Source organism: Equus asinus, chromosome 22 (assembly GCF_041296235.1).
Source record: "Equus asinus isolate D_3611 breed Donkey chromosome 22, EquAss-T2T_v2, whole genome shotgun sequence".
NCBI lineage: Eukaryota > Metazoa > Chordata > Mammalia > Perissodactyla > Equidae > Equus > Equus asinus.
Genome location: NC_091811.1, coordinates 12,372,781 through 12,386,628, shown reverse-complemented (window position 1 = coordinate 12,386,628; position 13,848 = coordinate 12,372,781). Strand labels below are relative to the sequence as shown.

The 13,848-nt window shown below is 45.7% G+C and overlaps 1 protein-coding gene across 20 annotated transcripts in view; it reads left to right on the top strand.

The window, feature by feature from the left end:
* The window catches only part of CACNA1C (calcium voltage-gated channel subunit alpha1 C), a 683,102-nt gene that overhangs the window by 476,464 nt on the left and 192,790 nt on the right, over nt 1-13,848 (top strand). For 17 of the 20 annotated variants that reach the window (XM_070495031.1, XM_070495029.1, XM_070495021.1 and 14 more), the window contains exons 6-7: nt 6,160-6,318; nt 12,802-12,998. In XM_070495031.1, the coding sequence (XP_070351132.1) occupies nt 6,160-6,318; nt 12,802-12,998 (356 nt within the window). The remainder of the gene's footprint in view (nt 1-6,159; nt 6,319-12,801; nt 12,999-13,848) is intronic. The other 3 variants (XM_070495026.1, XM_070495017.1, XM_070495018.1) reach the window with 2 other exon arrangements.

The window sequence follows — 13,848 nt, the reverse complement described above, 5'->3', positions numbered from 1 at the left end:
TTATTCACCACCGTATCCCCATCCCTAGCACAGCAGATGGCCCATGGAACATAGCTCGATGAATGCCCTTGGAATAAGTGAAAACTAAGGCATTGAGTTAGGTGATCCCAAGCCCTCTTCCTGCTCTGACAGACTTTGAGGCCCTCTGTGAGAAACCTGCATCCACCACCAGCACGTTAAACCCAAGCTTCCCTTCCAGTTCAGAGATTCTCAGCATTGCCTCCTTGTGGATTCTGTGATCAGGCCTCTTTGATCATTTTTATTGCTTTCCAAATGGTAGGCTGGAACCATGGAGTCTGAACACTGTAGCTGGGAACATGAAATGTATGCTCCTAGCCAGCAACAAAAAAGCTGTAAGTCAATATGGAATCGGAACAATGAAATCAAACTAACATTAGCAAAGATCTGCAATTTAGGGGTCTTCAATTATTTCTCTATTTCTCCCTCCTATTTTACACCAGAATGACTTAAAAGCTGAATTCAAAAGAGGGGAGGATAGCAGTGAAGTTTACATGAGTAGAACAGAGCCTTTCAGCCTGGCTCTGGATCAGACGGCACTTCTGCACATTACCTTTCAGCCTCAGTAAGTTTTCATTTTCCTTTTTCTCAGGCTCTTGCTCATAAAGTCATTTTCACACTCCTTGCTGACATTACCCCTGAGGCCCTGAGCAGAGCAATTCATCACCAAAGCAGGGCTCGCTGAGATGCTCTTTTATAAAACACAAGAGTGTGTGATGTGGCCTTAGCTGCGCGTCCATCATGGTGGACCATCCGTCATGGGTGAGGAAGCACCAACTGTAGTCAACCTGGGAATTTTCAGCCTATTCTCAACACTATCTTAAAGAAAGATGCCGGGTTTTTCTCTCCATAATTGACGGCTTCTTTTGATATTTTTGGGGAAAACAGGATGACTTATATACTCAGATCCTCTAAGTCTTTTCTAACCTGGAATTTTCAAGTTGAGCCCCAAAAGGAATGCAGGCATTTGTCCATGGCCTTTCAGAAACGTAAAAGAGAGAAAAGGAAGATCCCCATATGCCGGCTACCCTCAATCTCCATCCGTTTCCTACTCCCATCATCTAATGATGCTACTTCCAAAGCGCCATCTCCCTGAAAGTTCTGGCAGCCAGGCACCTTGGGAGTTTTTCTGCCCACCAAGAGGAGGGTCACCTGACATGAACTGCGAATTAGCAGAGACTGGATTTCTAGGCTATATGTTTAATCCCTGTGTGGAACCCTGTTTTCCAAATTTTCCAGTATGGTTCTCGTATCAAATATTCTATCCTTTTGTCCCCATAAGTACAAGTGCGTTTTGTCAGATCTTATATCCTGGTTTAGGGCTAGGGAAATAGACTCATCATGCGCGTGGGCCTGTGATGATCTTGTGTTCACAGTGTGTTTTACAGCAGTTGTTCACCAGGCTTCTCTGGGGCCCATTTGCTCCCACCAACATGATCAGCCAGACTGAAGAAGGCACTAGCAATTGCTTATAAGCAACAAGCATGGCCTATCTGAGGAGAACACTTGGGTGGAGAAATGTTGCTGAGTTTCCCCAATTAGAACTTGAGCTGGAGAAGCTGTTTCTGGGACAGCTGTGAGCCAATTATAAGATGCTGTTGAGCATCTAGGCCTTGAGAGCCACATTCTGTATGACGGACTGGACAAAAGCAATCCTGGCCACTTTCTTTCACACCCCAGCTTGGCTTCTGCTGTCCCAGGCTAGCTGTGAGGAAAGCAGGCAGAAACTAGAAGCCTTTCCTGCACTGGCCTTGGAAACACCTTGGCTCTCCTGGAAGCCGGCACTAGGCTCCCCACCTGCCCTGCAGCTGTTGTAAGCATGTGTTACTGCTTTATAGACACAGATCAGGGAGGCTGAGAGCCACTGTCTACGGGGCACGGGGAGGCATTTAGCATCATGGTGAAGCCTGCAGGCTCTGGAGCCAGGCCACCTTGCACTGAACCCCATGCTGCCAGTCGCCAGCTGTGTAACTATGGGCAGGCTGTTTAACCTCTCTCGGACTCTCTTTTCTCGTCTGTAAAATATGGTTAGTAATAGTACCTACTTCATAGGGTCACTGCCATGAGGAAATGGAATAATCCAAGTAGAGTGTTCAGAGCTGCACCTGACACATGGTAAGTTTCAGAACATGGTAATGAGGGTCTGGGGGCCTTGGTGTGCCAGGGCAATGCTTCACCCAATGGCTGGATCCCCACCAAGGCACCTCTTGCAAGAGCTTCTTCAGGCAATGCTTGAAGATCTCTGAGCATGGGAACCTGTTCTCTCTTAAAGCACCCCCCACCCTTCCACGTGGGTCTGTTTCTTGGACAGTTTTTATTCGTGTTGCACCCAAGTCTTTCCTGGATACTTTCTAGTTGATCCTGGCTTCATCCCCATGGTTATACAGAATATATCGAACTCCTCTTTCTTACAATAGCAGTTTAAATCATGTGAAACTCATTGCCAGCTGGCTGCACCTTTCCCATCCGCAGTCTTATCTTTCCTTGACAATACACCTTCAGTTTCTTCTGAAGCTCATCGAATGGCATGGTTTCCAGCTCCCTCGTCGTGGTGGTTTCTGTCTTATGAAGGCAGCCTGTGCTTACGAATGTGCTTTCGCTCCGTGTGCGGTGAGTCGCTGCCGTGTGCTGAGGTACACACGTGAGAGGAGTGGGAGACTCCAGGAGTCCCCAGGGTTAGGCAGGGAATGGCATCCTAGTCAGGGGGCAGCATGTGCTGAGACAGGGAGGCACAAGCCAGAGCAGTTCTGGCAGCCTGTGGACTGCTGGCATGTAAGGTGTCGCCTGGAGTCAGATGCGGTCAATGGTGGACAGAAGCAAGCAGTCTTACCTACAGGTGACGGGGTCGCTGGGGGACTTCCCTCAGGGAAGCGACATGTTCCCATTTGCACTTTGGTGAGAGCATTCTAACTGCAGCATGAAGATTGAGCAAAACTGAATGTGGGGAGACCATTAACTGAATGACAAACATGAGGGGACAGAGGAGAGGAAAATGAGTCATGGACCAAAATGTCCAAAATATATACCAAAAGGCTAACAACAGTGGTTATCCTGAGTGGTGGAATGATGGATGATTTCTTTCTTCTTTTTGCTCCTTGTTTTCTAATTTCTCTATAACAAGTGTTTTCCATGTTCTCTATAACTAGTATGTACTATTTATATAGTAAAAATAATTTATACTTCTCTGAAATACTTCAAAATCAAACTGGCAGGACTTGGTGACTGGTTGGCGTCAGAGAATCAGTTTTTTGGTCTTGATGCTCAGGTCCATGGTGCGGACTACCCGAGAGAAGGATGGGAACAGAGCCTTATTTAGGAATTCTGATGTCGTCCCCACGGCTGAGATGAAGCCCACAGGCTACTGTGACTGCCTTTGGCCTCCCCGCGGCCCACCCAGCCTTCTCAGCCGGAGCCCGCAGGCCCCTGAAACTCACGCATCTGTTTGCATGCTCGCCTCTGGGCCAGACACAGGGCAGCAAGGCCGCCAGAGCTCCCGAAAGAGCAGCGTTTACTCAGACTGTGAGCGTCGTCACGCCTCCAAGAAACACTGAGCGCTGCCACGCCGAGCACCAGGCAAGGCCTCAGCGATAAAATGGTGAAAAGAACAGACGGTCCCTCTCTTCACAAAACTCAGCCCAATGTGAGAGACAGATACACATGTTCAAAAACCACGTAATGAACATGTAATTCCAAACTGAGACTCATGCTCAAAGGAAAGGAAATGATTCCAAGAAGCCATATAAGAAAGGAAACTTCTCTGGTCTAGGAGTTTGGGGAGGGATCCGCAAGAGAGACGCTTGGGCTGAGAGCCCAAGGATAAGAGAAGTAGTGGGGAATTATGGAAGCGTTCCAGGCCCAGGGAATAGCATGCATGGTGGCCCTGTGGTGAGAGGAGTATGGCATATTTGAGTCTAAAAGAAAAGCTGTTTGACCAGGAGTCCAGAGAGTGAGGGCACGGGCTGGCAGCGGGCGGAGAGGCGGCCGAGGCTGGACCCTCCCTGGGCTTGTAGGGCAGAGCAGGGGCTTGGGCTTCATCCTGAGAGCAAACGCTCTGGCTGTGGCACGGAGGAGAGTTTCCCATCCTGGCTCTGCCGCCATTTTCTTGCCGTCTGAGGCCATGTCCCTGAAGGCCTGATACTGAAGCCCCTGGTGGCCTGGGTCCCTGAATGTGGGGGTCCCCCTCCCCCTTCTGTGAGTAGCGCTTAGAGGCTCTCCCCCCAGCAGAGGCCTCGGAAAATTGCTTTGCAGCTCAGTTTTTCAACTTTCTCTGTGCCTTCGCATACTTTATCGCTAATGTGTATACAACTTACTAATTAATGGAATCATTTGGATCTGAAAACATCTTGTTCTAATAGGAGGCTGCAAAGTACTCTCATTAATTCACAGGTAGAACTATTCTAGCTTTTCTCTCTTTTTTTTTTTCCTTTCCCCATCTTGGCTTAATAGCTGGGAAGAATTCTTCTAATTAGCCTTGAGAAAACCACTCCACCAGATCACAGCACCGGTGACTGCCTTGGGGTCTGGGGAGAGGGTGGGCCAGCCATTGTTCACCCAGTGCAGAGGGTAGTGGGTGAAAACAAGAGAAACTCGCAATACACAGAGAAGTGGGAAGATGTCTGCGGCTGGGCGGGCAAGTCAGAGACACTAAAGGTGGCCTGTGTGGTGTGACTCGGGGGGTGGGGGTATCCTATCTTGTGTGTCAAAGGTGGCCTGCGAGAAGATTCTCTGTACGACTGGCCTAGACTTAAGGAAGGAAGACCTGCCCTTTCCCCTGCTTTTCTCCGAGGATGTAAAGACACTGTGTTTGTTGTTGACGAAAGCTTTCGTGGGACTGGGGGTAATCTGGGGGTGACTTGCTGGTAACACCTCTCTGCCATTTGCAAATGAAAACCTGCAACATCCCCTTACATGAGTAGCATTCTTGAGGTGTTATTTATGGTTGAGCTTATAAGTAAAGGGGTCCTTCTCGCCATAAGACAACCCTACAAGCCTACAGACCTTAGGGGTGCACTGACAAGACCCATTGCTAAATAGGATTTTTCATTTACTCTTTTTTTTTTCCTGAAGAAGTCCAGGTACTTTAAAAAAAAATTTCATTGTGGTCATATATACCAACAAAATTGACCATTTAACCATTTTTAAATGTACAGTTCAGTGGCACTAAGTACATTCAGATTGTGCAAGCATCACCACTATCCATCTCTAGAATTTTTTCATCTTCCCAAACTAAAATTCCATACCCATTAAACATGAATTCCCTTCAATGGGATTTTTGAATGGAAGGCTATAATATTCTTCAGATTTGGGCCCTGAGGTGAAATGGCCTGGTCAGATGTCTGTAGGAAGAGAGGTCCACTCACATAATCCAGAAAAGGTGCCGATGTATCCTGGAGGTGTGAGTCAGTTTCAGCAAAGGAAGTCCCACTGTCCCAGATACCTAACAACCAAGGTGATCCATGTTTATAGCAGATGGGTCAACCATAAGGCTCGAGTAACCCCACCTTGAGCAATAATTAAGTCCTAGCAGGGCCGTCTCTAGTCAAAGTGAGTACTGAGACACTGCTCTAGGATAAACAGATGCGAGGTTGTGTCTAAAATGGGATATTAGAAAATTGGATAGTTCTGGATGAAACAACGTGTTCTTCCCCCTTGGAAGTACAGCATCTGCCAGTCCTTTTGTTTGGATGTGCCTCCAAGAGAGATTTGGAGTCAAGCCAACCTGAATTTATAGCCTCACTCTGTCACTCACTGTCTGTTGACCTTGAGCCTCAGTTTCCTCATCTAAAAAATGAGGCTTGAGGGACCAGCACAGTGGCGTAGTGGTTAAGTTTGTATGCTCTGCTTTGGTGGCCTGGGGTTTGCAGTTTCAGATCCCAGGCACGGACCCACACACCACTCATCAAGCCATGCTGTGGTGGTGACCCACATACAAAGTAGGGGAGGATTGGTGCAGATGTTAGCTCAGCGACAATCCTCCTCAAGCAAAAAAAGAAAAGAAATGGGGCTTGAGAAACATCACTTGTAGAGTTGCTAAGAAGATTGCATGAAATCGTGTCAGTATGGCATCCAAGATAGCACCTGGTCAATTAGTGGAAGCTGGTGTTCTCACTGTGCTTACTGTCTATGATTTTGTCACTGTAGGTCTCCAGGTGGTTCTGAATTCCATTATCAAGGCCATGGTCCCCCTGCTGCACATTGCTCTGCTAGTGCTGTTTGTCATCATCATCTATGCTATCATCGGTCTGGAGCTCTTCATGGGAAAGATGCACAAGACCTGCTACAACCAGGAGGGCATTGCAGGTAAGGGAGGACGCTGAGTGGCCGGCTCGCAAGAGCCTCCACGCTCTCCTTGCTGCTTTCCATTCGGCTGGTGTGCTGCCGCCGCATGACCAGCAGTGCTGGGGAGGCCCCTTCCACTCCAGCACCCGTGTCCTCATACCATGATTGAGCGAGAGGCAGAGATTGGTATTCTGTTTCTCTTGGTTCTAATTTTTGTTTTTACTAAAATAGATCTCAGTTAAAACAGCTAAATGCAAGCCTCGTCCAGCACTACTAAACCCTGTTTAAATGAGGTGTGCAATTCGAGAAACATCACTTCACCAACCTCGAATATTTTAAAAGTCAGAACTAAGCTGGTGACTGTGTGTCTGTCTGCTGCATCCGTCCTTCAGTGTGGCTTGTCATCAGAAGCCCTTTCAGAAAAGGCTCAGCCCTCAGCCTTTGGGCTCTCCCGTCACAACCCTGGGTTCTTGTCACCCTTTGAGGCCATCTTGGCTCTTCTGTTCTTGATATTTTCTGTGTCTCTATCTGTAGGCAGGACCTCAGGGCCCCCATCCCAGGGTGGGGGAGGGCATGGGCATGGAGTCATCCCCCTCCAGCAGCAAAACTTCTCTTCCTCCAGATTTAAGTCGACCTCATGACTTTAGCTGTCCCTTCCTTTCCAAGACTTCTCTCTCCAAATTCCTTCCCTGAATCAGTGTATTTAACAAGCAATACTGGCTCATTAAGCACCACCCTGAGTAGGACTAGAGTGTTGGCTTGTGGGATGTGCTACAAACTACTGTCTTAAGCTACTCAAATCTCAGCTTGACCGTTAAAAAAACATTTAAACAGAAATTGACAAGGCTTTTAAACAAATATATAAAATAGTTTAACACAAAAACTTGTTGAAAAAATACCGCCCCCCCAAATGGGTTAGCAATGTTAAATTTACGTGGATTTTTTTTTTCAAACAACATCTTTCATCTTAGTTTTTGGCATCTTGGTGGAGAAAGGGGAGCATCTGGCTGATGCATTAAAGGGCGCTTCATTTCTCTCCATCGCTATCTACTGCTTCGCATTCCCATTCAGCCCAGGCATTAAATTAAATTGACCCCTCTTGCTTTACAGGGTGAGGAGGGAAAGCATCTGTACAACAAGGAGTGAAATGGATTATTTATGTTCAGAAACCAGAATAGATTACCTGGTCTGTATGATCTGTTTTGACTGGATGGATTGACTGGGTATTTGCAAGGTTTTAGGTCACTGCCACATGGCCACAGTCAAAAACAAACTATAAACCTATAGTCACAGACTCACACTATTGTTTTTTACTTTTTTGATAGAGACTCTGTTTAAGAGGAGACTGTTTTTTCACTCTAGAGAGAATTTCCAAATTACTTGGGTCATAATTATATAAAATAACTTATCGTGTTAAAAAATATAGAAGTTCTTTAAAATTGAAGCCAAAAGGTCTTGCCGTTAGCTAAAATTCTGAGATTCCCAGCCTTGCTTAAAGAAATACCAAATAATGCAATGAATAATATTTTCCCCTTTAATTCAAATCCTCCCTTTTGTTCAGTTCAATTTACAGCTAGCCCCGAACCGATAAATTTATGTTAATTATGTGGTTTTGTTAGAACTCGTTCTAAGACCTGTTGAAGAGCTGCTGGACTGTTGTGTTGCAATGATCAATGACCCATTTGACCCAAATTCCTCAGGCAGTCACAGGGATGTTGAGTGTCAAAGACCCCATCAAGTCAGCAGTGGGCAATCGTGCGGCTCCCGCCAGCGGCATACCAGATGAGGGAGAATGAAATGGTAAAATGCCACCATACAGCCAAAGATACAACCTTGCCCAGCAACCAAATGTCTGTACACCACTGGGCTAAAGAGAACTGCTCCCAAAACTGCGCATGATTTCTATCATCCTATGGGGAAACAGCAGAAGTGTGTTTTCAACTGGTGGCAGGATCTTCGAAGGGCCTGTGCCAGCAAGCAGCCCTGAACGTTGGTTGGAACTCACTGGGCTTTGTTGTCAGGCCTCCAGTGGCCTCAAATGGCAAGAAAATGGTGGGCATGATAAACAAGGAGACAGAGGATGGGAAGTTCTCCTCTGTGCTGCAGCTGGATGCTCCAGTGAAAAGGCCACCTGAGGCCTGTGAGAGTTTAGTGGCCTCCTTGCTCTTAACAAAAGGACCAGAACTGGCCTCACCAATTGGAGTGGCCAATTTAGAACTATATTTTTGTCCATCTACGATGGTAAATAGGACCAGGAACAGTACCTGAGACATCGCCTGCTTCCTACCAGAAGACACATCGGATTATTTATGTGGAGGGTTTTACCATACCCCCCAAGTTCAGAAGAGAAGCTGGCTCCCATCATGGACACGACCATCAGCCTGGAGAACCAGGCTGTGAGAGGACAGACACCAAGAGAAGTGTTCCAGAGAGAGGAGCACTGCCAGCTTCCCCGGGAAGGTGACCGCACCGTCTGTGTGGAGCCGACTCCCTGCTGGGAAGAGGGGCCGAGGACACTTGGCTACAGAAGCCTTTCCTCTCAACACTCGGCAATCGGGAGCTCACTTATCTCCTCCTTCCTGAACCTGCTATCTGATGACAATCCCGGGACCCACTCCATTGCTCCCAACAGAACACAATACTGCTGTCATCAGAGCCTCTTCCACCCACACAGTGGTGACACTGATGAGGAGGAAAAGTGTCCAGGACTCTGGACATCCTCAGTGCAGCCACAGAGTAAAAGGTCAAAAATCTGCAGTCTTTGAAACTAATCCCCACAGGTTTTGGAGAATTGTGCCACCTTTGGAATGGGTGATTTTTTTTTTTAATTTCAGACTTTGGATTGAATTACCATGTTTTCCTGTAAGTTTAGATTATACAAAAGTGCCTGTGAGCCCTTGTTATAATTTTTTAGTGGAATTTACATCAAATTCCTCTTTTAACACTTTGAGATTATTTCTCAGAGTGTGCATTTTATGTGCTTATAGATTTTAGAATGCAATGGATTTTGAGCCACATTTCCTATAAAATCCATAAAGAGAGCTCTGAGGCTGGCCAGGTGAACCATTCCTCTGCCTCTGGGCTGCCCTTCCAGTCCCCGGAGGGGCCTTCTCAGAAAAGGCACGGTTCCCCAGCCCCTGCGGCATCTGCAAGGCGCCTTCCTCTTTCCTGTGCAGGTCGTCACCATATGCCAGTACCTTTTGTTTCTGGTCGTCCCATCTGTTTGATGGCGCTCTGAGCCAGGTCACTCTGAATCGCTCTCCCAAGCACAATAATTACCCCTGAGTCTGGCAAAGAATTGGTTGGCTAAAACCTAGAAATGAAATCACTTTCAGTCTATTCACTCCTTGAAGTTGGATCCTAAGAAGGGAATTGATTTTGTCTTTGGTGATTTCTCCTTGGAGCCCCTAACTGGCACTCCCCAGAGATATTATGTTCTTGTTGGTATTAACTGCATTTCTAAAATCTCTCCTCATCTTTGCCTCTGTTATTTTACTGCAAACTTAATTTGGACTTTTCAGAATGACTCTACCTCTCTTCACTTCTGTCTTGTTTCTCTCTCCCACCTCATGTTCCCACTTCCCTCCCTGGGACTTCGTGACTCTGCAGAAGAAAACCAACACATTTTCATGTGCAAGCTCGTTTCCCTCACTCTCGCGTGCATGTCGCCAGGACCTGCTGACTTGTGTGTGTTCACATGTTTCAAGTGTTCCCTCTAGTGCTTTTTATAGATGCCTATTTTTACCAGATCATCATTGCTTCTTAATTGTTCTCAAATCCTTTTTGTTGTTGTTCAAGACAGATTTAAAACAGCAGAGCGGCACTTGAGCCATTAGATGAGCTTCCTGAATCCCGTCCCTTCCTCTTTTATTCATGAGATTGCATTCCCTTGATGCGTTTTCTTTTCAGCATATGTATTTGTAAGACCCCAAAATGTGTTTTCTTCCTTAAGGACACTCAGAAGTCACTTTGGCAGCCTTTACCTTTTCCGTCAGGATTGGGAATGTAGGGAAAGCTGTCGGATAAGCAGCCACAGTGCCAGAAAAACAGCGTCCTTATTGCACTAAAAAGGAAAGCAGCAGAGAACGAATGCACGTTTCCCCTTTATGTTTTCACCTTCTCTTTTTGTCCCGTCTTCCATATCATTCTGGCACTTTTATCACAGTGACTGAGCACATTACTCCAGAAAGCAGTCACTAGAATGGGCAACAACCCAACAGAATTTACGATCTGTTTGGCTCTTGCTTTTCCAGTCTATCAACTCTCAATTTTTTAGGCGCTTGTTATCCACTTTTTTATGTATTCTTGAGGTTTGAGATTCACTTTTTAGTTTCCCTTCTTTTATAGCCTCCCATTGTTCAAACTCACATCCAAATCTCCAAAGATTTCAAAATTTCAGAAGTCACAAAAACTTGTGGCTAGAGTTCAACTGTATGAATGGATCCCTCCTGGACCCAGACCCTGAGTGGTACAACACTGTTGTCCCCTAACACGGTTCAGGGGCCAGTGATCACCTCAGTCGTCACCCGAGGACTCGCATAGCCTGAAGCACCAAGCCAAGAAGAAGCGGGAGGCAACACCATTCACAGTAGCCCAAACCTGGAAACACTCCAGATGTCCATCAGCTGGTGAAGGTTATCAACATGCAATGAAATGTACTGCTCGGGAATAAAATGGAACAGACTGTACTGATATGTGCAGCAGCACAGGTGAACCTCAAAAACGTCATACCAGATGAAAGAAGAGGGACACAAAAAGCCACGTATTATATGATGCCATTTATATGGAATTTGTAGGAAGGAGAAGCTACAGGGATGGAAAGCAGATCATGTTGCTAGAGCTGGGGATAGGAATGGGACTGATGCAAACAGGCTTACGGGAATTTGTGGGCGATGGAAGTGTTTCAATGTGGATTGTGGCGATGACTGCACAACTATGTAAATTTACTAAGAATAATTGAGCTGTACATTTACATGATGGATTGGAGAGCATGTAAATCATATTTCAATAAAGCTGTTAAAAAGAGAGAGAGAGAAAAGGAAAAAAAGCCAAGAAGACAGAATCCAGCATATATTTTCAACCATACTGCTCAACTCCATTCTCCTAAGAATTCTCTCTTAGTTAAGGATTAATATTTCTCTTTCTGTCTTCCTCTTGGGAGTGAACAGTTTGAAGCCACAAACTGAGAGCAGCCAACCAACCAATAGGCTTCAACACAGAGGTACTAGACACTTGTGGTGGTTTTGGTGCATGTGAAACAAGGAAAGATCCGGGGTGACCTGTTGTCTCCAAATGAAGAGCTGCAAGCAAGTCTTCCTCTGGGGGCATATTTTCACTGTTGTTAGAGGCAGTCATTTGTTAGAACTGGAGTCTAGTCTATTTATTACTGTTACTTTCTACAAGCATGAGACACTGTCCTTAATTTCACAAACTTCTGAGAATTCCACACTTTTATCTTCCACAGCTGGGGCCAAGACCGTCTCAGTATTTTACCATAATGGAAAGTCTTACATCAGCCAACTCTTACTTCAGTTTACCACTGATTTCTACACCAAAAATATAAATCACATCTTAACTCATTAATTGTCTGGTAGCTATTCCTGGCATGTGGAATTAGCCCAGGCATTGTCTGTGGCCACAGTAGATATGTTATACTGTTTCCTGAAAAAGCCCTGTCCATACCCAGGGAGTCCGCTCCCTGTCACCCACTGCTAGTCTGTCCTGATTAGAGGGCAGAAGATGATTCTTATCTTCCGAAAGATATTAGTGCTGGAGAGCAAAGGGCAGTGCCACCAGGTTCCACATGGCATGCCTAAAATATAGCCAGTAGTGTTTGTACTGAGGGGTTGTATGAAGAGTGTGTAGTTGATACTTTTCTGCTACAGTCAGAATTTTTGTCCTTCGTCCAAATAAGGCTTCCACCATAAAGTGACTTGCATCCCTGGTAATATGTAGTAAATCTATATAAAGCCAGAGAGTATTACTGGAGGGGATCTGTTGGCTAACTATATGAAAGAATCTTTCCAATCAGTATTGCCCTCACTCTAAACTTTGGTATTCCAAAGAAAGTGTCTATAGATACTTTACCACCAAAAGAAGAAGATGCAGACTTCCTATCATTTTCCAGAATGTTTGCCACTCAAAGTGGTTACATCATCATTATTTTCTGGTTTGTCATTTAACTATGATGCTGACATGTTACAGCACTAGCCCTACTGTCTTTGAAATCAATTACTGAGGTTAAAATACAGTCTTGCAATTAGTTGAAAATACTGACCTTCTAAATCGATGGCAGCCTAAAATGAATACCTAGTATCTTATGTTGTTTAATTCATATCTGGGGAAACTGATGAAAACTGGGTCTGCATTGTCATTGCTATGGCTGTTTTGCCTGTACCATCAGCCTCATCCTACCACTTTTCTCTCTAACTTCTCTCTTCTTCTTTCTCTGCCCATCCCTCTCCCTCCTCACTGCCTCCTTCTCTTTTTCCCTGGCCATTTGAGATGTTCCAGCAGAAGATGATCCTTCTCCTTGCGCTTTGGAGACAGGCCACGGGCGGCAGTGCCAGAATGGCACTGTGTGCAAGCCCGGGTGGGACGGGCCCAAGCATGGCATCACCAACTTTGACAATTTTGCCTTCGCCATGTTGACAGTGTTCCAGTGCATCACCATGGAGGGCTGGACAGACGTGCTGTACTGGGTACGTAACTTGAGATGGGCAGAGGCAGGGAGTCCAGAAGGCTGCGAACCTTTGCTCGACATCTCCCTTTTCCATCTTCCCCGTGATTTTGTGGTCCCGTACACACCTTAATAGAATGGTTGTGAGTGTCTGATTTATTCCAGGTCTTGCCTGAGAAACAAAGCATGAAATGTTCACCCTAATGGGTCTCCCTTTCTACCCACCAACCTAAGAGAAATGTCGTCTTTCAGCTTGTCCTACCGTTGTGAGAAATACTAGCACACCACAGATGCTCTGTGAATGAGCTGGCCAAACCTGACACAAGATTCTATTCGACCCCTCTTCCCAGCATAGGGTTCCTTCTGTTCGTGTCCTTGTCTTGCCTCTGTCCCCAAAAGAGAGCTAGAGGGCACAGTTATTAACTTTTAGGGTTAAAGAGAAAAGTCAGGCCTGGTCTACTAAAACCCCCCCCATTTTTATTGAATTTTGTAGCATTATGGCATGCTATTACATTTTTATTTCTCATGTTAATCTTACCTCATCATATTTTGAACAGTCCATCAGACAAATACATTACCATCATTTTCACTGCTGACAGAACACTCTGCTGGTTATGTGATGTGTATTTAGAAATACCTCCTCTCAACTGTCAACCACTTGACAGTAAATCTTCTTTTACTTTAAAGGTGCCCCTTCTGTTATCCAGCAGCCAACGCTATTTTGCCAATCTTTGAGCCATTGAAGTGCCAGATTTTTATACAGCCTATCCCATAGGCAAAGACATACACCATATTTGAGCTGTCTCCATTTTGGCAGAGTCGAGTCCATTATTTGTAAAAACTCTAGGAAATATGATTCTTTATAGTATCTC